This window comes from Tasmannia lanceolata, unplaced genomic scaffold (assembly GCF_043159265.1).
Source record: "Tasmannia lanceolata isolate RefF3 unplaced genomic scaffold, GAP_Taslan_0.1 ptg000037l, whole genome shotgun sequence".
NCBI lineage: Eukaryota > Viridiplantae > Streptophyta > Magnoliopsida > Canellales > Winteraceae > Tasmannia > Tasmannia lanceolata.
The window spans coordinates 53,178,888-53,200,173 of NW_027518714.1; the positions used below are offsets into that span (position 1 = coordinate 53,178,888).

A 21,286-nucleotide genomic window follows, 5' to 3' on the forward strand; every position below is an offset into this window, starting at 1 on the left:
ATGACATTCAATGATGTCATTGTTTTCTATGTTACCTATAAAACAAATAGACTCTCTCTGCCATTTGCACCGTTTACAGGATTGAACCACCACAAACAGTCAACCCTTTTCGGATCTACACTGCTAGCCGACGAGACGGATGAGACATTTTGTTGGGTATTTGAGCAGTGGTTGACGTGCATGCATGGTAGAGCTCCGGGTGTAATAATTACTGATATGAACTTGGCCATGAAAAATGCAATTAAAAGAGTTTTTCCAAATACACACCATAGGTTTTGCGAGTGGCACATATGGAAGCATCTAGTTGAGAAAGTTGTAGAAATGCGGGATACCGATAGTGATTTTTACCGTGATTATAATTGGTGTTTTCATTCGAAAAAAATAGAGGAGTGTGAGGACAAATGGCAAGATTTGGTGGTCAAATATGAAATTTGTGGGAATGAATGGTTGTCTAGGATGTGGGAACAACGAGAGCATTGGATGCGGGCATATTGGAGAACCACTTTCACTGCAGGCATGAAATCAAGTCAGCGCAGCGAAAGCATGAATTCCTTCTTCGACGGATATGTGAACAACAACACCGGGTTACATGAGTTCTTGAATGCTTATGAAAGGGCACTTGTTCAACGCCGTAAAACCGAAGCCGAAGAAGATTTCAAGTCAAAATATTTGATTCCTAAGATGCAAACGAATAGCCCATTGGAAGAAGAGTCCGATAAATTCTATACGAGTATTATCTTTAACAAATTTCAGGATGAGTTGAAGGGTAGTAACAACTGTTGGTATGATCAGTTAAGCAGTGAAGGTACAGTGGAAGAGTATTCTGTAGGTCTTAGAAGTGATCAGAAGAGTAGATGGTGCAGGGTACAATATGACAATTCTGACGGAGTGACCGCGAGATGTGAGTGTGCTATGTTTCGAAGGGATATTATGTCAACATATCCTTCGTATTTTTTACCTTAAGCAATTGAGAATGGTCCCTGAGCATTACATGTTAAGGAGGTGGTCTATTGAGGCTAGATATCGAGAAGGGGGTGTATTACCTACAAGCACACAAGAGAGTAATGGCATGAATCCCTTTAAGAGGTGGTGCCTAATCTCAACATGGCAACGACTTCTAGATGGACCAGGTAAGAGGGAGGATGTAATGAAAAGGATGGAAGATTTTTGCAGTGCACTTTGGGCTGAAGAAGAAGTAAGGAAGAAAGATGAGTTAGTGGAAAGTGAGTTAGCAGTCATTGGTAGCCAAGTCCAGTCTAACATTTGTGTCAGTCAAATGCCTGAAATTACTATTCGAGACCCCCCAGTTGCGAAGACGAAGGGCCGACCGAAGAATGCTACACGTTTGAAATCTAACATAGAGACCTCTGCAACCCAACCAAAGAAGAGAACGTGCAAATCCTGTGGGGAACAAGGACATTTTGCGTTGACTTGTAAAAAGAACTCCAAGGTCTGTACATATTGCTTTTTTAAGTTATAAGTTTCTTAAACTAGTCATTAATAATAATTTGTTCTTGTGTTTGGTAATAGAAACAAAAAAGAAAGCGGCCAGGGAAAGAAGATGGAGAGGAGGATGAGGAGGAGGAGGGGGAGGAGTAGACGCCGAGTAAGTTAGTATGTGTTTCTTTTATTTCGAGTTCTTATGTGTTTTTTCCCCTCACATTATTCATGATAACTTTACATAAAAGCTAAAACACTGTTTGATGACATTATTCTTGGTTTCTTTTCAGGATTGGAGTAAATAAATATTCAGGTCTTTTCAGTGATGTTGGGCTGCCAGAAGTGTTCATAGATTTTTGTGACAAAATACTTTTATCTCTACTCCAAACATGTGTATTGAAACAGGTTCACTATGTATGTACTTCTATGTTATTCTAGAAAAGGGGTGCAGAAATCATCTCCCTTAATTCATTTAAACAGGTGTATTGAAAAATTTTAAGTTCCTTAGGCCTTAACAGGGGTGCAGAAATCATCTCCCTTAATTCATTTAAAAGGGGTGCAGAAATCACCAGCTATATTAAGTTCCTTAGGCCTTAACAGCCCCCTCCACCTTATTATTTTCATTTAAGTATGATAGTATTAGGCTTCTTAACTATGCTTCAAATAGCTACTTGGTTTGAGTTGTTGGCATTGAGTAACTTGGGTGATATGGATTTGATGAATGGTTTATCAAGAATTTTGGCACAAATATTTTAGTTCAATTTTTGTCCAAGAAATTTGGGAAATGACATATTCTCCAATTGCTATATTCATTACAGCTCTAGGCTTCCATTATTGATTCGTTTGGTTTAGAATAATTTCCATTAACAAACCGAGTGTTCAAATTTGTAAATGAACCCCTTTCACTTGAGCATTATGTGTTGGATGGAAAGGACTATTTTGAGACTAATTAATTCTGAACATCTAGTTACTGTATGACCTGAATTTTTCTATGTCTACTGATAATATTGAATTTTTGCTGTGACAGCTCTTTTGTATTCATTCCACATGGGCTCACTTTTCAGCATATTTTGTCTTCATTGATGAGGTGGCTGCTCTCACATGCAACAGGCCATCCGCGAAATGCCTTCTGAGAGGGACGCTAGCAAGTCCCTAAAAAAAACACTACTTGTAATCTTCGAACTTCTCAAAATCAATGAGGGGAAACAATAGATATGATAAGGGAATAGAATCATGCTTGATTATTACAGTGATATTAAAAAATAAGCAGATGAAAATCACTTGAACTATTGGGACTTTTCACATGCTTCCATAATTCATTTCGCTTCACCGATAGGGATATTTTCGCCATCCCTATGTTACGATGGACGTCCCTCAGTATTAATTCTTCTCGTCAGTTTAGTTATTATGCAATGTTGGATGATAGTAATGCTATTTTATATTCACTTGTATCACAAAAATTTATTGAGTTGATTTTTTTATCAATGAGAAAAAGTGCTCCACCCTTCTTGAAATTCTGACATGGTAACAAAGTAGGCGAGCCTTGTGAAAGTGGAAAGTCTTGACCGTCAGCAGAAGTCCGGAAACACACCACAGCTTATTCATTTAGCAAACTTGGTTCACATAAAAAAATTAATAATGCCTTTTGCAGAAGAATATATAATCACTTTTGATTCTATCCCCGCATTTATACCTAAATTGACACACCCGTCGTAAGGTAAAATGGCAAAGATTTATGAATGTATTCATCAATGGATTAAAAAAAATTGAAAAGGCTATCCCCACGAATTTATTTAGAAATTCTGTAGGGAAAAGAACCTTCCCCCTACCGATTTTTTGGAAATTTCATAGGGAAAAACACCTTTTACCTACTGATTTTTTGAAATCCGTAGCGAACAACACCTTATACCTACTTTAAATCCCAATTCAGAAAGCTACATCAAGAAAGTTCGGACAAAAGCAGCCTTCAATGCCCATGAACTTTTTTTTTGTGGAGAAAATGCCCACGAACTATATGTGGCACATAAAAGAGTTGTCATAGCATGTGGATTCTATTCACCCTCTTTTTCTTACTTGGCATAGCCCTCTCTAAAAGAGTAGTCATAAATACAGTAGAGGAGGCTCTCCAAATAAAAAAAGAGGCAAATATGTACTTCTCTCTCTGCATTCTTGAATAATTGGCCCCCACTTTATTTGTCCCACCAATTTCATCTGTTCTCTTCGGAATTTCCTATTTGCAGACCAAATCACAATCATCTACATTCAACAAAGAACGGCATAAACAAATCACAAGCATCAAGAGATGAGGACATGACCATATGATATAAAAGAGCTTATAAAACCATCTATCTAATAGGGTTCAATATGTCTACAACACTCAAAATATACAAGTCTCTTCAAATTTCTTTAATTTCCACCAACCACATTACTTACTGAACAAGAAAACTAAGAACAAAACACCTATGACTCCTAAAACTTTAACCATGCTAATCTCATTCTTTAGCATGGTGTTTTCCTTCTCCAATGATATGATGCGATCTTGAAACATCCTATTATCCTTCTCCAACTCCCTCATGCGGACTTCAAACATCATATTCTCCTTCTCCAATGCTATGATGCGGTCTTTAAACATCATATTCTCCGTCTCCAACGCTATGATGCGTTCTTCAAACATCATATTCTCCTCCCTCCCCAATATGGTCCTGTCCAAATCACCCCGAAGGAAATACCCGCACTTGCCTCCCTGTATTTTATTTAAAATGTTAGAAATTCGACAAGTTACAAAGAATAGGACTACACAACAATTATTTATTGTTTACTTACTTTCAGTCCCGCACAACTGTAGTAAGGGCGTCCTTGGTTATCGTTTTTGTTACTTTGGGTAATTCTACAAACTACAGGCACCTGACAGGAACAGTTCTGGAAGTTTGATCCAACGCTACCAGATGAGTGAGTTGAGGAAGCCATTACTTACTTTCTCTGAGCTGCAAAAGAAAAAATACACAATACATTCATAAGCAATGTAAAACCTAACATCAGGTTTAGGTAATAAACCTACAGAAAATCAGTAGTAGAAAACCCCAAATTAGTGAACAAAAATGGAGTAAAACCTTGATTATGATGGTCTCTTGTGAAAAGAAAATCCTAAATCCCAGTCTTTAATCCACGCAAAATCAATACCAACAACCCTAAATCAATGAACAAAAAGAGTAAGAAAAGTTAGATTTTTAGGATCTCTCGTGTAAATAAAACCCTCTTGTTACTGATTTAGGTTTTTTTTTTTAATTTCTTCATTCCACAACAAATCAGTAGGCATTAAAACCAAATATCACAGAAACCGTAGAGGGCATTAAACCCAAATCAGTAAGGTTTTTTTTTTTCTTCATTCCACATAAACCGTAGAGGGAAAAACCCAAAACATTGATTTCATCCTAAATACATAATGAAGAACAAGGATTTTTTAACTCCAAACACTGATTTCATCCTAAATATAGACTTTGAAAAGAAATAAAATAAACAAAATAAACCTGAAAACAACACATCAAAGAAACCCTAGAAACAAAAGAAACAAAAGCAACCAAAAAAAGACAAAGATACATCCACAAATAAGCGAAAAAATAAACCCTATATGACATCAAACGAAACCCTAGAAAAAAAATAAACCCTTTACAATATGTGGAAGAAAAACAAAAACCCTAGATTAGGTATAATCCAAAAAAAAGGAAAAACATACCTATGAGGTGTACGAACGTGGCGCCCGGAGAAGGAGGTGGCAAAATTGCACCTCACCTATGTACGGGTTTTGGTTCTTCAAAAAAAAAAAAGGAAAAACCCATACCTGTGAGGTGGCGCCCTTCGTAGAAGGAGGCGGCGCCCGGAGAAGGAGGCGGCAAAATCGCACCTCACCTACGTACGGGTTTTGGGTTTTTCTTCTTCTCTGTAGAAAAGCTTCTGTCGACGAACGAATGTGGGTTTTTTTTTTTTTTTTGCTTCAAACGCGCGACCATTGCGTGGGCCCAATCAAAATTTTCACACTCTACCGCACCTTTTCTGCGTACGCTTGTAGACACCCCATTTTGTTTTGTTTTAATCAACAAAGAAATTAGTGTGTTAAATCCATGTGAGAACCCCCTCTATCATTGATTTATATGTTTTAGGTCATTAATATCTTGATCTGACATTACGGATCATCAATCGGGACAAAATAAGCTAGGGTCACTTCATAGCCCGGACCCTGATTCCATTCCGAGACCCGATTTCCGTAAATCGTTAGATCAATGGCAGATCTTGACCTGGGTCTAACCATCCAAAACCACCTAACCTCTCCTCTCATCCTAACCATCCAAACCTCACCTAACCTCACCTAACCTCTCCTCTCATCCTAACCATTCAAACCTCACCTAACCTCATCTAACCTCACCTAACCTTACCTAACCTCACCTAACCTCACCTAACCTCCTATCCCATTCTCCTATAAATACCCTCTCATCCCACCATCCAAGAGAAGAAGAAAAAGAACCCCTCTCTTAGAAAATTCATCCCTCTCCCTCATCTCTTCAAGGGTTCGGCCATCCTTGCCGGATCGGTTGATTTTATACGTTGGGTGATATATATCAAAAGCAGTCATTATCAAGCAAGGAATCATCTTCAAGGAATTAACATCAAAGAAAAATCAAACACAAAGTGGGTTTCCAAAGAGGTAGGCATTTATTTCAATTCTATGTAGGGTCTGTTTTCATGCATATCTTTTACTTTAAAAGAAAAACCATGTTAGGAAGCATGTAGGGTCCGTTTTCCCCCTGGTTAGCCTCTGGTTAGACCCTGGTTGCACCCAGGTTCGCTGCTGGTTGCACCCAGGTTCGATGCTGGTTGCACCCTGGTTCCCTACTGATTCGCACCCTGGTTCCCCTGCTGGTTGCACCCTGGTTCCCTACTGGTTGCACCCTGGTTCCCTGCTGGTTGCACCCTGGTTCCCTACTGGTTCGCACCCTGGTTCGATATTGGTTCGCACCCTGGTTCCCTGCTGGTTCGCACTCTGGTTAGACCCTGGTTGCACCCAGGTTCGCTGCTGGTTGCACCCAGGTTCCCTGCTGGTTGCACCCTGGTTCCCCTGCTGGTTCGCACCCTGGTTCCCTGCTGGTTCGCACCCTGGTTCCCTGCTGGTTCGCACCCTGGTGCACCCTGGTCCGCACCCTGGTTTGTACCCTGCTTCCTCCTAGTTAGACCATGGCTAGTCTCGGGTTTGCTCCTAACTTAGACCCGACTCACTTGACCCTAACCATTAACCCAATCCAACCAAGTCATATCCCAACACAATCCGAGTCGCATGTCTGAATCCATTTGGCCGAATCTCATAAGCCCGCCCACTTTGAATTCCGAAAATTCAAACCCTTGATGATTCCAATATGCTCAATTCTTTGATGCAAATTCCCAATTCCAAAATCCCATTGCTATATCAATGTTTTTGAATCTCAAGTCCAATGCTCAAATACAAACCCGATTCCTGATCCAAATACCAAACCTGTTTTCCAAAATCCAAGCAACCTCCCCAGTGGAACTACGTGTGGCTTGATCCCCATCACGGGGTACGTAGGCAATTTGGCACTCCCAAGTTCAGTCGCACCTTTCTCTATCTTTCCCATTCCCTCACACTATTCATCATCTCGATTCATCTCGTGTCTCTCGGAACCATTGGATTATGGTTTCCGTCGTAAGGACCCTTAGAGCCCAATTTAGGAACACCGGTGTCGTGTCGTGTCCTAAGTTTTAGGGAGTCTTAGGTTTTAGGGAGTCCTAGAGTTAGGAGTCCAGCCTCATCACGGACGTTTGCTATGTATAGCAACCGTGCCATAGGTCTAGTTACACTAGTCACCCAATCTTTCCCTAGGACAAGCCTAGTAAACTAGGATGTAGGCAAACCTGCATTAGTCTAAGGGACCATTTGCATTTAGATGAGAATCATATAGCATCTTAGATGAAATCCTAAGATAATAAAATCCTCAACTTGAATTAAATAACTTCTCCTAAAACTGTTGAAACAGTCAATCCCGTCTAGGTCGGTGTCCTAGTTGAGTTAGGCATAAGTAGCTTAGCTTAGGTGCACCGAACTACGTCGACTCTGATCCCAGTGAGGCTTGGGTACGTAGGCAGCTTGGATGTCTGATGGCATACCACCCGCGAGTCGGCATCACAACAAATTGTGGTGTTTTGTATATTAATTTTTTTGTAAATGCTTAATCAAATCATTTAGGGCTTTCCATGAAATTAGAATTCTAGGAGAACTTTCACTTAGATTGAATCCAAACAAATTAATAAATCAAGATACACATTTAGGATTCACATTGAAATTAGATCATAGGATGCATGTCACTTAGTTCGCACATTAACATAGAGTTGAATGAGCCATTTAAAATAAATTTAAAAGAGTTAGCTTTTGGAATCGAAGACCGATTATCGGGCAGGAATGGTGCATGTGGTGGATAACTCCCCATACCTTCCATTCTCGTAACCAGGTAGCGAGTCTAGATTTCTGGTTAATTATGGGTCCTAGATCCCACATCTAGGTGGCGACTCTGTCAGTCTCTTTCGTGTGGAATTCGGATTGCCTTAGTGATCCCAAGTTCACAGGAAAGACGAATTCAAATCAATAATTAAAATGCACACGCCAATCGCGTGGGTACGAGAGACCAAGAGAGAGCGCGGCGGCTCGCGCCCCGCCCCTCTTGCAGGATCTGTGTCCCACACTAATCAACAAAGAAATTAGTGTGTTAAATCCATGTGAGAACCCCCTCTATCATTGATTTATATGTTTTAGGTCATTAATATCTTGATCTGACATTACGGATCATCAATCGGGACAAAATAAGCTAGGGTCACTTCATAGCCCGGACCCTGATTCCATTCTGAGACCCGATTTCCGTAAATCGTTAGATCAATGGCAGATCTTGACCTGGGTCTAACCATCCAAAACCACCTAACCTCTCCTCTCATCCTAACCATCCAAACCTCACCTAACCTCACCTAACCTCTCCTCTCATCCTAACCATTCAAACCTCACCTAACCTCATCTAACCTCACCTAACCTTACCTAACCTCACCTAACCTCACCTAACCTCCTATCCCATTCTCCTATAAATACCCTCTCATCCCACCATCCAAGAGAAGAAGAAAAAGAACCCCTCTCTTAGAAAATTCATCCCTCTCCCTCATCTCTTCAAGGGTTCGGCCATCCTTGCCGGATCGGTTGATTTTATACGTTGGGTGATATATATCAAAAGCAGTCATTATCAAGCAAGGAATCATCTTCAAGGAATTAACATCAAAGAAAAATCAAACACAAAGTGGGTTTCCAAAGAGGTAGGCATTTATTTCAATTCTATGTAGGGTCTGTTTTCATGCATATCTTTTACTTTAAAAGAAAAACCATGTTAGGAAGCATGTAGGGTCCGTTTTCCCCCTGGTTAGCCTCTGGTTAGACCCTGGTTGCACCCAGGTTCGCTGCTGGTTGCACCCAGGTTCGATGCTGGTTGCACCCTGGTTCCCTACTGATTCGCACCCTGGTTCCCCTGCTGGTTGCACCCTGGTTCCCTACTGGTTGCACCCTGGTTCCCTGCTGGTTGCACCCTGGTTCCCTACTGGTTCGCACCCTGGTTCGATATTGGTTCGCACCCTGGTTCCCTGCTGGTTCGCACTCTGGTTAGACCCTGGTTGCACCCAAGTTCGCTGCTGGTTGCACCCAGGTTCCCTCCTGGTTGCACCCTGGTTCCCCTGCTGGTTCGCACCCTGGTTCCCTGCTGGTTCGCACCCAGGTTCGCTGCTGGTTGCACCCAGGTTCCCTGCTGGTTGCACCCTGGTTCCCCTGCTGGTTCGCACCCTGGTTCCCTGCTGGTTCGCACCCTGGTGCACCCTGGTCCGCACCCTGGTTTGTACCCTGCTTCCTCCTAGTTAGACCATGGCTAGTCTCGGGTTTGCTCCTAACTTAGACCTGACTCACTTGACCCTAACCATTAACCCAATCCAACCAAGTCATATCCCAACACAATCCGAGTCGCATGTCTGAATCCATTTGGCCAAATCTCATAAGCCCGCCCACTTTGAATTCCGAAAATTCAAACCCTTGATGATTCCTATATGCTCAATTCTTTGATGCAAATTCCCAATTCCAAAATCCCATTGCTAGATCAATGTTTCTGAATCTCAAGTCCAATGCTCAAATGCAAACCCGATTCCAGATACAAATACCAATTCTGTCTTCCAAAATCCAAGCAACCTCGCCAGTGGAACTACGTGTGGCTTGATCCCCATCACGGGGTACGTAGGCAATTTGGCACTCCCAAGTTCAGTCGCACCTTTCTCTATCTTTCCCATTCCCTCACACTATTCATCATCTCGATTCATCTCGTGTCTCTCGGAACCATTGGATTATGGTTTCCGTCGTAAGAACCCTTAGAGCCCAATTTAGGAACAATGGTGTCGTGTCGTGTTGTGTCCTAAGTTTTAGGGAGTCCTAGAGTTAGGAGTCCAGCCTCATCACGGACGCTTGCTATGTATAGCAACCGTGCCATAGGTCAAGTTACACTAGTCATCCAGTTTTTCCCTAGGACAAGCCTAGTAAACTAGGATGTAGGCTAACCTGCATTAGTCTAAGGGACAACTTGCATTTAGATAGGATCATATAGCATCTTCGATGAAATCCTAAGATAATAAAATCCTCAACTTGAATTAAATAACTTCTCTTAAAACTGTTGAAACAGTCAATCCCGTCTAGATCGGTGTCCTAGTTGAGTTAGGCATATGTAGCTTAGCTTAGGTGCACCGAACTACGTCGACTCTGATCCCAGTGAGGCTTGGGTACGTAGGCAGCTTGGATGTCTGATGGCATACCACCCGCGAGTCGGCACCACAAACAAATTGTGGTGTTTTGTATATTAATTTTCTTGTAAATGCTTAATCAAATCACTTAGGACTTTCCATGAAATTAGAATTTTAGGAGAACTTTCACTTAGATTGAATCCAGACAAATTAATAAATCAAGATACACATTTAGGATTCACATTGAAATTAGATCATAGGATGCATGTCACTTAGTTCGCACATTAACATAGAGTTGAATGAGCCATTTAAAATAAATTTAAAAGAGTTAGCTTTTGGAATCGAAGACCGATTATCGGGCAAGAATGGTGCATGTGGTGGATAACTCCCCATACCTTCCATTCTCGTAACCAGGTAGCGAGTCTAGATTTCTGGTTAATTACGGGTCCTAGATCCCACATCTAGGTGGCGACTCTGTCAGTCTCTTTCGTGTGGAATTCGGATTGCCTTAGTGATCCCAAGTTCACAGGAAAGATTAATTCAAATCAACATTAAAATGCACACGCCAATCGCGTGGGAACGAGAGACCAAGAGAGAGAGCGCGGCGGCTCGCGCCCCACCCTCCCTCGCGGGATCGGGTACCACAGTTTGGCGACTCTGCTGGGGACCACCTAACTTCATTAAAATTTCAAAAGATAATTCATTTGAATTTAATTTAACTGGCTCATAAAAACTCTATACTTGTTAGATTAGTTTGTCTTGTTTTAGTTTCTCATCACATTTTACTTGAACTTAATCTAACAAAACCTGAAGGCATCATAGATTGCGCAAACATATTGCACACACCTACATCACTTGCATCTAAACCCTTGCATCTCACGTACACACACATCCTATTTTAGGAACCCGGAGTGTTATCTAGCATGGTTGACTGGGATTTCATCACCTGGTGCCTCTGTGCTAGAGAAGCATTCCACCCTTAGCCTAGTACCTGTATGGTACGTAAACGGATCTCTTGTTCACGTACTGATACGCCGGACACTGGTACAGTATATCGAACACGGATTCGCGCTAAGGGAACTCTTGGCCTTACCCCTAGATTAACCCACACATGCATGTAGTATACGAACACATGTGCATCACGTGTGTGAGCCTAGTTTAGGATATCCTACCTATTTGTGTCTAGATTAGGCCGTGGTCCATCTTCCAATGGTCACGATCGGTCCTTAGATACACGAACAAAGTCATGAGTCGAGATTCTCTCTCCACTCCGATAGATTAGGATTAGGGTTGATGCCTTCAGGTAACACTGATAAAATGTGAAAAAAAAAAATTCCCTTTGGGTTAGGATATAAATCCCATCATTTCCAAAGATCTCATAGGATTAGTCATTCATGATCTATCCGTTGAAAGCAATCTTATGCTATCTCATCTAATCTCTTGATCGTGCGTCTTTCATTCTTCTGTCATACAATTCGATCGTATCTTCATGCCATCCCCTAACTGGCAGGAGCAGAATCTCACAATCTTTTGATTATGCAATCTCATGATCTGATCATGCCTGGTCCAGATAATCCAATCTTGCTTGTACCCCTGGTCTCTTCCTCCTCTAGGGGCTACCTTTTCAAGATTATTTTGCTAAGTCCTTCAGAGTTCACTCTCAGAATCCTTGAGCTAGGGGCATTTCCCTATGCGAATCAGTCATCATTGTCCAAAATTGAAAGTATCAGCCATGATGATGTTCAGAACGAACCAGCCTTCGCCGAGCCTTCAACGCCAAACAGTTGCAGCAGTTAAAGTTTTAGTCACTTACTATTTTATGTTGAGTCAGTCATCATGGTCAGTATAATTGTTGAGTCCGGTCTTACAGTTAAAGGTCAATGCCTAGTCCAGGCAAGTTATCTTCTGTTTCCCTTTCTTATTTAGAGTTGTGAATCCTGAGCATGTTCAGGATAGGTCATCTGATGTAATAGCTTTTCTTTAAATAAAATTTCAGTCAGTTCCAAAAAGTTCACTTGTGTCTGTTTCTTAAGTGTGCTTCTGATCTTAAAATAAGACTCCCTCCTCAAATGAGGACAAAATTGACGAAACTCCACTTGAGTCACAGCAATTACTTGAACGAGAGGAGGAGCGCCAATCCCAACCTTTCAAAGATGAAATTGAAATGATAAACACTGGCACTGAAACTTTGATTCAGTGAATGCCGATTGAAAATACATTACCCTCTAAAGAGTGTGAAGAATTGATAAAATTATTTCAAGAATAAGAAGATTGTCTAGAAAAGCTACAACCGATACCAGGGGCAAGACATAGATGGAAAGCTCAAAGAAAATGAAGAAAGTGAGAAGATATATGCTATACAAGGGGCATAGAGTGGAAACAACTTTCATATTTCTAATCAATGACCTTGGTTCTCAAATTCATAACATAAAGCCAACAAATTCAAGATGAAAAGTTCAAGAGCAAACAATGAAAAGTGATCATCAGATATCGAGAGTACGAATCCATAGATGGAGGATGTCAAAGAACAAGTTTCGCTCTATGAAAGTCAAAAGCACGTATTAGAATCTTGAAAGAAGAAGATCCATTATCTCTTACCTGGAAATGCCGTCAAACTCCGCGAAAAAAAAAAAAAACAAAAGAGAAAAATAATAATAAATAAATAATCAGTACCAGAGGGACTCTAGTAACCTGGATCGATTCCCAATTTGAACATCAGAAGGCCTCCTTTGGCCGAATAAATCCCAAAATCAGAACCCAACGTCAAAAGAATACCGATTGCAAACCCTTCGAGCCTGAGTAAAATTTTCTTGAAAACCCATCAAACTCGGGGCATTCGCCCCCGAACTACGCGAGACCTGATCCCTACACTGGGGTACGTAGGCAGCTCGGTTAAACCGAATTCGGTCGATTCAAAAAAAAGAAAAGAAAAAGAAAAATCAATCGTTCCAAAAAAAAAAAAAAGAGGGACAAGTTCCAAAAGAAGAGAAGTTAATTATTCCAGAAAGAAAAGAAAAAAGAAAAATCAATTAACCTTCAAACAATTTATCTTCAAACTAGGGGCATTCGCCTTGACCTACACACGACCTGATTCCTACCTTGGGATATGTAGGCAACCTGTTCACAGGTTCGGTCGAAATCTTTGTTGAGCCTTAAGCCATTCTTTGAAAAACCCTATCCTACCTATAAAGTCCTTCCGGTGTTCAGAACTAATGAGCTAGATCCCGAGACACAATAAAAAAAAATGATGAATAAGAAAAAGAACGGAGTTTGAAGATCTGCTAGACTGAAAACCTGAAAGGGCGGTCTAGGCAAAATTTAAGATCATTCCCCTGCTAAGTTGAAAACCCAAAAGGGAGGCTTAGGCAAAAGCTAAGGGGATAGCCTGCTGGATCGAAAACCTAGAAAGGTGGTTCAGGCAAAAGTTAAGGCTAGCGCGGTCCGCCAAGTTAAAAACCCTGAAGAGATGACTTGGTCACGGTAAGAGAATCAGTATAAGAAGGCAACAGCCGGTATCAAGACTGAAGATCAACTGAAGTTCAAGCAAATTCAAGTGATATCCTCAAAACTGGGGGCATTGAAGCTAAGCAATCTTAGGGGTCGTAATTAAATTCTTGAGGCATTACTGTTTCGAGGAAGAAGTCCAGTGTTTACGATTTCAAAAAAAAAAAAAAAAAAAAATTCCTTGAAATGATAGATTTACCAAATAAAACGTTAACTAAGTCAGAAGCATCACTGTGTTTGCCAGTATAGTCAGTCAATCTTTGTTATTCTAAGTTCACTCCTTCAGGGCTGCTCAATCCTTTGAGTAGTGCCTTTCATCTAAGTTTTCTCTTTAGAAAGAGTCAATCGTCGTTCCTATGTCCAAATGATGTAACTGTCTTGGTGAAAGAGGCCCGGCCTAGGCAGCTCCCTGCAATTATACCTGAAAGGGTTCGAGAATCTAGTCAAACAGCTACATTTCAAAGAAGATCAACTCAGAAGAGTTCAGAAGTAGAAACATCAGAAAGCCCAGCTTCCGTAAAAAGATCATACCCCAGGAAGGCACCTTAAGCTTGGAAGAGCCCCAGATGCAATGGTGGTTGAGCCAATTTCTCAGAAAGACGAACCATTAAAATTCGGAATCTCCTTCCAGTTTGTTAAATACTATCCTGGTCAAGAAATGTTTATCTAAACACCTGTCAAGAGGCAAATCCCACTTTTCCATGATTATATCCGAGAGAGCCATTGTTCTAAATTACCAATCTCAAATGTCTTGTTCAAGGTTTCAGTTATCAAAATCCCCAGAAGACAAGACCAACAGTCTCATTGAGAAAAATCTTGTTGAAGTTTCATAAAAGTGTTCCTAATCCATCCTTGTTACTAATGGTTCTTCGTTCATAAGGTTGGTCGTCTCATCATTCGTCAAAGTCTTGGTTTCCACTGTCTTTACTGGGCGCGATCTATAATGTCCCCGATTTCATTGAGTTCAAAAAAAAAAAAAAAAAAAATCCAAAATTCATCAAATCCAATTCTACGTCAAATTCAAATTCATGAAAACCTCTAAATTCTTCGAGCCCGTTTGTGAACGGTGCCTCTTTTCTCGAGGCCATTTGTGAATGGTCTCGTCTTTTCCTTGAGCCCGTTTGCTGACGGTACCTCATTTCCCAAAAATAAAAATTCATCAAATCCAATCCCTGATTCAAACAAATCCAATCTTACGTCAAATTCAAGTTCATGAAAAATCTCATGTCCTCTTTGAGCCCTTTTGTGAAAGGTGCCTCATTTCTCGAGTCCATTTGTGAATGGTCTCGTCTTCTCCCTGAACCCGTTTGTGAACAGGTTTCTCATTCTCTGAGTCCATTTGTGAATGGTCTCATGTCCTCTTTGAGCCCGTTTGTGAACGGTGCCTCTTTTCTCGAGGCCATTTGTGAATGGTCTCATCTTCTCCTTGAGCCCGTTTGCGGACGGTACCTCATTTTCCAAAAATAAAAAAAATTTATCAAATCCAAATCCTTAATTAAAAAAAAATCCAATTCTACGTCGAATTCAAATTCATGAAAACCTCTAAATTCTTTGAGCCCGTTTGTGAACGGTGCCTCTTTTCTCGAGGCCATTTGTGAATGGTCTCGTCTTTTCCTTGAGCCCGTTTGCGGACGGTACCTCATTTCTCAAAAATAAAAAAAAATAAAAAATTCATCAAATCCAATCCCCGATTCAAACAAATCCAATCTTACGTCAAATTCAAGTTCATGAAAAATCTCATGTCCTCTTTGAGCCCTTTTGTGAAAGGTGCATCATTTCTCGAGTCCATTTGTGAATGGTCTCGTCTTCTCCTTGAACCCGTTTGTGAACAGGTTTCTCATTCTCTGAGTCCATTTGTGAATGGTCTCATGTCCTCTTTGAGCCCGTTTGTGAACGGTGCCTCTTTTCTCGAGGCCATTTGTGAATGGTCTCATCTTCTCCTTGAGCCCGTTTGCGGACGGTACCTCATTTTCCAAAAATAAAAAAAATTATCAAATCCAAATCCTTAATTTAAATAAAAAATAAAAAATCCAATCATACGTCAAATTCAAGTTCATAAAAAATCTCTAAATTCTTCGAGCCCGTTTGTGAACGGGGGCCGCCTCATTTCTCGAGTCCATTTGTGAATGGTCTCGTCTTCTTCTTGAACCCGTTTGTGAACGGTGTCTCATTTTTTGAGTCCATTTGTGAATGGTCTCATGTCCTCCTTGAGCCCGTTTGTGAATGGTGCCTCATTTCTCTAGTCCATTGGTGAATGGTCTCGTCTTCTCCTTGAACCCGTTTGTGAACGGTGTCTCATTTTCTGAGTCCATTTGTGAATGGTCTCATGTCCTCTTTGAGCCCTCTTGTGAAAGGTGCCTCATTTCTCGAGTCCATTTGTGAATGGTCTCGTCTTCTCCTTGAACCCGTTTGTGAACGGTGCCTCATTTCTCGAATCCATTTGTGAATGGTCTCGTCTTCTCCTTGAGCCCGTTTGTGAACGGTGCCTCATTTCTCGAGTCCATTTGTGAATGGTCTCGTCTTCTCCTTGAGCCCGTTTGTGAATGGTGCCCCATTTCTCGAGTCCATTTGTGAATGGTCTTGTCTTATCCTTGAGTCCGTTTGTGAATGGTGCCTCTTTTCTCGAATCCATTTGTGAATGGTATCGTCCTCCTTGAGCCCGTTTGTGAACGGTGCCTCATTTCTCGAGTCCATTTGTGAATGGTCTTGTCTTCTCCTTGAGCCCGTTTGTGAACGGTGCCTCATTTCTCGAGTCCATTTGTGAATGGTCTTGTCTTCTCCTTGAGCCCGTTTGTGAACGGTGCCTCATTTCTCGAGTCCATCTGTGAATGGTTCTCTTATCCTCCTTGAGACCGTTTGTGAACGATACCTCATTGTCCGAATCCATTTGTGAATGGCCTCCTATCCTCTTTGAGCCCGTTTCTGAACGGTATCTCATTTTCTGAATCCATTTGTGAATGGTCTCATCTTCTCTCGTTGCCCGTTTGTGAGCGGCACCGCAGCGGGATTTTTTTTTTTTGCATTCCAAATTCCAGGATTTCATCTAGGGTATTGCATTATGTGAAGGTTGCATTATGTTAAGGTACATTGTGTCTAGAGAGTTCTTTGTCGATTAAAGCTACGCAAAATGGTTTTGTCATTTTTTGCTTTGGTATTCAATGACTACGTCATCTCTACCAAAGAGGGGCATCTGTAGACACCCCATTTTGTTTTGTTTTAATCAACAAAGAAATTAGTGTGTTAAATCCATGTGAGAACCCCCTCTATCATTGATTTATATGTTTTAGGTCATTAATATCTTGATCTGACATTACGGATCATCAATCGGGACAAAATAAGCTAGGGTCACTTCATAGCCCGGACCCTGATTCCATTCCGAGACCCGATTTCCGTAAATCGTTAGATCAATGGCAGATCTTGACCTGGGTCTAACCATCCAAAACCACCTAACCTCTCCTCTCATCCTAACCATCCAAACCTCACCTAACCTCACCTAACCTCTCCTCTCATCCTAACCATTCAAACCTCACCTAACCTCATCTAACCTCACCTAACCTTACCTAACCTCACCTAACCTCACCTAACCTCCTATCCCATTCTCCTATAAATACTCTCTCATCCCACCATCCAAGAGAAGAAGAAAAAGAACCCCTCTCTTAGAAAATTCATCCCTCTCCCTCATCTCTTCAAGGGTTCGGCCATCCTTGCCGGATCGGTTGATTTTATACGTTGGGTGATATATATCAAAAGCAGTCATTATCAAGCAAGGAATCATCTTCAAGGAATTAACATCAAAGAAAAATCAAACACAAAGTGGGTTTCCAAAGAGGTAGGCATTTATTTCAATTCTATGTAGGGTCTGTTTTCATGCATATCTTTTACTTTAAAAGAAAAACCATGTTAGGAAGCATGTAGGGTCCGTTTTCCCCCTGGTTAGCCTCTGGTTAGACCCTGGTTGCACCCAGGTTCGCTGCTGGTTGCACCCAGGTTCGATGCTGGTTGCACCCTGGTTCCCTACTGATTCGCACCCTGGTTCCCCTGCTGGTTGCACCCTGGTTCCCTACTGGTTGCACCCTGGTTCCCTGCTGGTTGCACCCTGGTTCCCTACTGGTTCGCACCCTGGTTCGATATTGGTTCGCACCCTGGTTCCCTGCTGGTTCGCACTCTGGTTAGACCCTGGTTGCACCCAAGTTCGCTGCTGGTTGCACCCAGGTTCCCTCCTGGTTGCACCCTGGTTCCCCTGCTGGTTCGCACCCTGGTTCCCTGCTGGTTCGCACCCAGGTTCGCTGCTGGTTGCACCCAGGTTCCCTGCTGGTTGCACCCTGGTTCCCCTGCTGGTTCGCACCCTGGTTCCCTGCTGGTTCGCACCCTGGTGCACCCTGGTCCGCACCCTGGTTTGTACCCTGCTTCCTCCTAGTTAGACCATGGCTAGTCTCGGGTTTGCTCCTAACTTAGACCTGACTCACTTGACCCTAACCATTAACCCAATCCAACCAAGTCATATCCCAACACAATCCGAGTCGCATGTCTGAATCCATTTGGCCAAATCTCATAAGCCCGCCCACTTTGAATTCCGAAAATTCAAACCCTTGATGATTCCTATATGCTCAATTCTTTGATGCAAATTCCCAATTCCAAAATCCCATTGCTAGATCAATGTTTCTGAATCTCAAGTCCAATGCTCAAATGCAAACCCGATTCCAGATACAAATACCAATTCTGTCTTCCAAAATCCAAGCAACCTCGCCAGTGGAACTACGTGTGGCTTGATCCCCATCACGGGGTACGTAGGCAATTTGGCACTCCCAAGTTCAGTCGCACCTTTCTCTATCTTTCCCATTCCCTCACACTATTCATCATCTCGATTCATCTCGTGTCTCTCGGAACCATTGGATTATGGTTTCCGTCGTAAGAACCCTTAGAGCCCAATTTAGGAACAATGGTGTCGTGTCGTGTTGTGTCCTAAGTTTTAGGGAGTCCTAGAGTTAGGAGTCCAGCCTCATCACGGACGCTTGCTATGTATAGCAACCGTGCCATAGGTCAAGTTACACTAGTCATCCAGTTTTTCCCTAGGACAAGCCTAGTAAACTAGGATGTAGGCTAACCTGCATTAGTCTAAGGGACAACTTGCATTTAGATAGGATCATATAGCATCTTCGATGAAATCCTAAGATAATAAAATCCTCAACTTGAATTAAATAACTTCTCTTAAAACTGTTGAAACAGTCAATCCCGTCTAGATCGGTGTCCTAGTTGAGTTAGGCATATGTAGCTTAGCTTAGGTGCACCGAACTACGTCGACTCTGATCCCAGTGAGGCTTGGGTACGTAGGCAGCTTGGATGTCTGATGGCATACCACCCGCGAGTCGGCACCACAAACAAATTGTGGTGTTTTGTATATTAATTTTCTTGTAAATGCTTAATCAAATCACTTAGGACTTTCCATGAAATTAGAATTTTAGGAGAACTTTCACTTAGATTGAATCCAGACAAATTAATAAATCAAGATACACATTTAGGATTCACATTGAAATTAGATCATAGGATGCATGTCACTTAGTTCGCACATTAACATAGAGTTGAATGAGCCATTTAAAATAAATTTAAAAGAGTTAGCTTTTGGAATCGAAGACCGATTATCGGGCAAGAATGGTGCATGTGGTGGATAACTCCCCATACCTTCCATTCTCGTAACCAGGTAGCGAGTCTAGATTTCTGGTTAATTACGGGTCCTAGATCCCACATCTAGGTGGCGACTCTGTCAGTCTCTTTCGTGTGGAATTCGGATTGCCTTAGTGATCCCAAGTTCACAGGAAAGATTAATTCAAATCAACATTAAAATGCACACGCCAATCGCGTGGGAACGAGAGACCAAGAGAGAGAGCGCGGCGGCTCGCGCCCCACCCTCCCTCGCGGGATCGGGTACCACAACGCTCGACCGTCTAATCCTTTTCCTCTCTCTCTCTCTCTCTCTATATATATATATATATATATATATATATTTGACAAATTTTGTGTTATTCATTTATTTCATCTGCGGTGGCTGTTCTAACATTCAAAAGCCGGCGGCGAAGTGGCTTTTCGCGAAATTGCCTAGCAAATCTCTTTTTTTCAATCCTAACTTTTCCTGCTCAAAAAAGGAAAGGACTGTTAAGTGTTAATACTAGGGCTACAACAGGGTCGGGTTTTTCAAAACCCTAGCGCAATCCTAGATCCCATTATCTCAGCCCTGACCCGCCTGACCTTGAGTCAGGGCCGAAAAAGCTCAACCCATTGCCCGTCCTACAGGGCTCAACGCGGCCCTGGCCCGCCCTGATTGGGCAGGGCCGGGCCGAGCTAGCCCTGATTGACCCTAGTGCAAATACCTGTTAAGAGTGCCAAAAATAAAGCAACCACATATCATATAGAACAAAATGATCAATAAACAGAGAAAGGGAACAAAATAAGACAATATGAATTCAACAACATGACGGGCAGCAGAGACAATTAATAATAATAATAATCTAAAGAAACATCAATCCAAGATAATAGAAAACATTAGCAAAAGAAACATGCACAGATGGTTCAATTCTATAATAGAAAGCTTAGGGTCGGGCTTACCTGAGGTATTAACCTTGAACCCGACCCGACCCGACCCCGAGTCAGGGCCTAAAAAATGAACCCTAACCCACCCTCAGGGTTGGAAAATCCAGCCCACACCCTGTTCGGGCTCAGGGCGGGTCAGGGCTGACAAGGCCAAACTTGCATCCCTAGTACTCAATACAGTGGAAATGTTGTGAGAGGGGTGGAAATATCATTTCCAATACCCATATAAGCCCTCCTAAGCCTACGGCTTTATTTTATAGCAGCCTCATATCAGAAAGCTATTCCTTTACGCAAATGATAAATTCGCACTCCCATAGGATAATTCCAACCATTTTCATGTGAAGAAAAAGTAGGGGTGTCAACAGATCCACTTCGGGTCGGATCCACCTATGTCATAGTCACAATCCATTCAAATTCCTTATCGGTCGGTTCGGAGTAGGATTGTTCTTCGGATCCTACTTTCCACGTCATGATCACGATCCATTTTAATTCGGACCGTCCATCAGAGTGCCCTATTATGTCCCACTATGCTAAGTAAACAATTAATTTTTAAAAAAAGAGATAGAATGGCAGTCCACCATTGGTGTGTCTCTATGCATTTTCTTCAACTAAATTAAAAATTTCTATGTTTAATCTATGTGTATAATAATGCTTGTAAACAATAAAACTAATCAAAATTACATACACAAATATAATGTATAACTATTAACAAAGAATATGATGCATAAAGAACAAAACCCCTCTCTCTTTTCCTTCGTGAAAGTATGAAATGAAACGACTGAAATTGGTGAAATCGCATTCACATCCGATTCATTAAGCAATAAGAGAGGTTTTGACCAATATACCCTTCATAGAAGGGTTAGCATTAACAAAATTTGGAGGGTATTTTTGTACACCATTTCGGATCGTGACTATCCAATGGGCATTTGTTGCGTGCCCATGCACA

The 21,286-nt window shown here is 41.7% G+C and overlaps 1 protein-coding gene across 1 annotated transcript; it reads left to right on the top strand.

Annotated features, from left to right (window-relative positions):
* On the top strand, nucleotides 1-1,745 carry LOC143861574 (protein FAR1-RELATED SEQUENCE 5-like). The gene is made up of 3 exons (XM_077372477.1): nucleotides 1-864; nucleotides 965-1,450; nucleotides 1,731-1,745. The coding sequence occupies exons 1-3, from the start codon at nucleotides 1-3 to the stop codon at nucleotides 1,743-1,745; spliced, it is 1,365 nt and encodes a 454-aa protein (XP_077228592.1).
* Nucleotides 1,746-21,286: the final 19,541 nt, after the last annotated feature.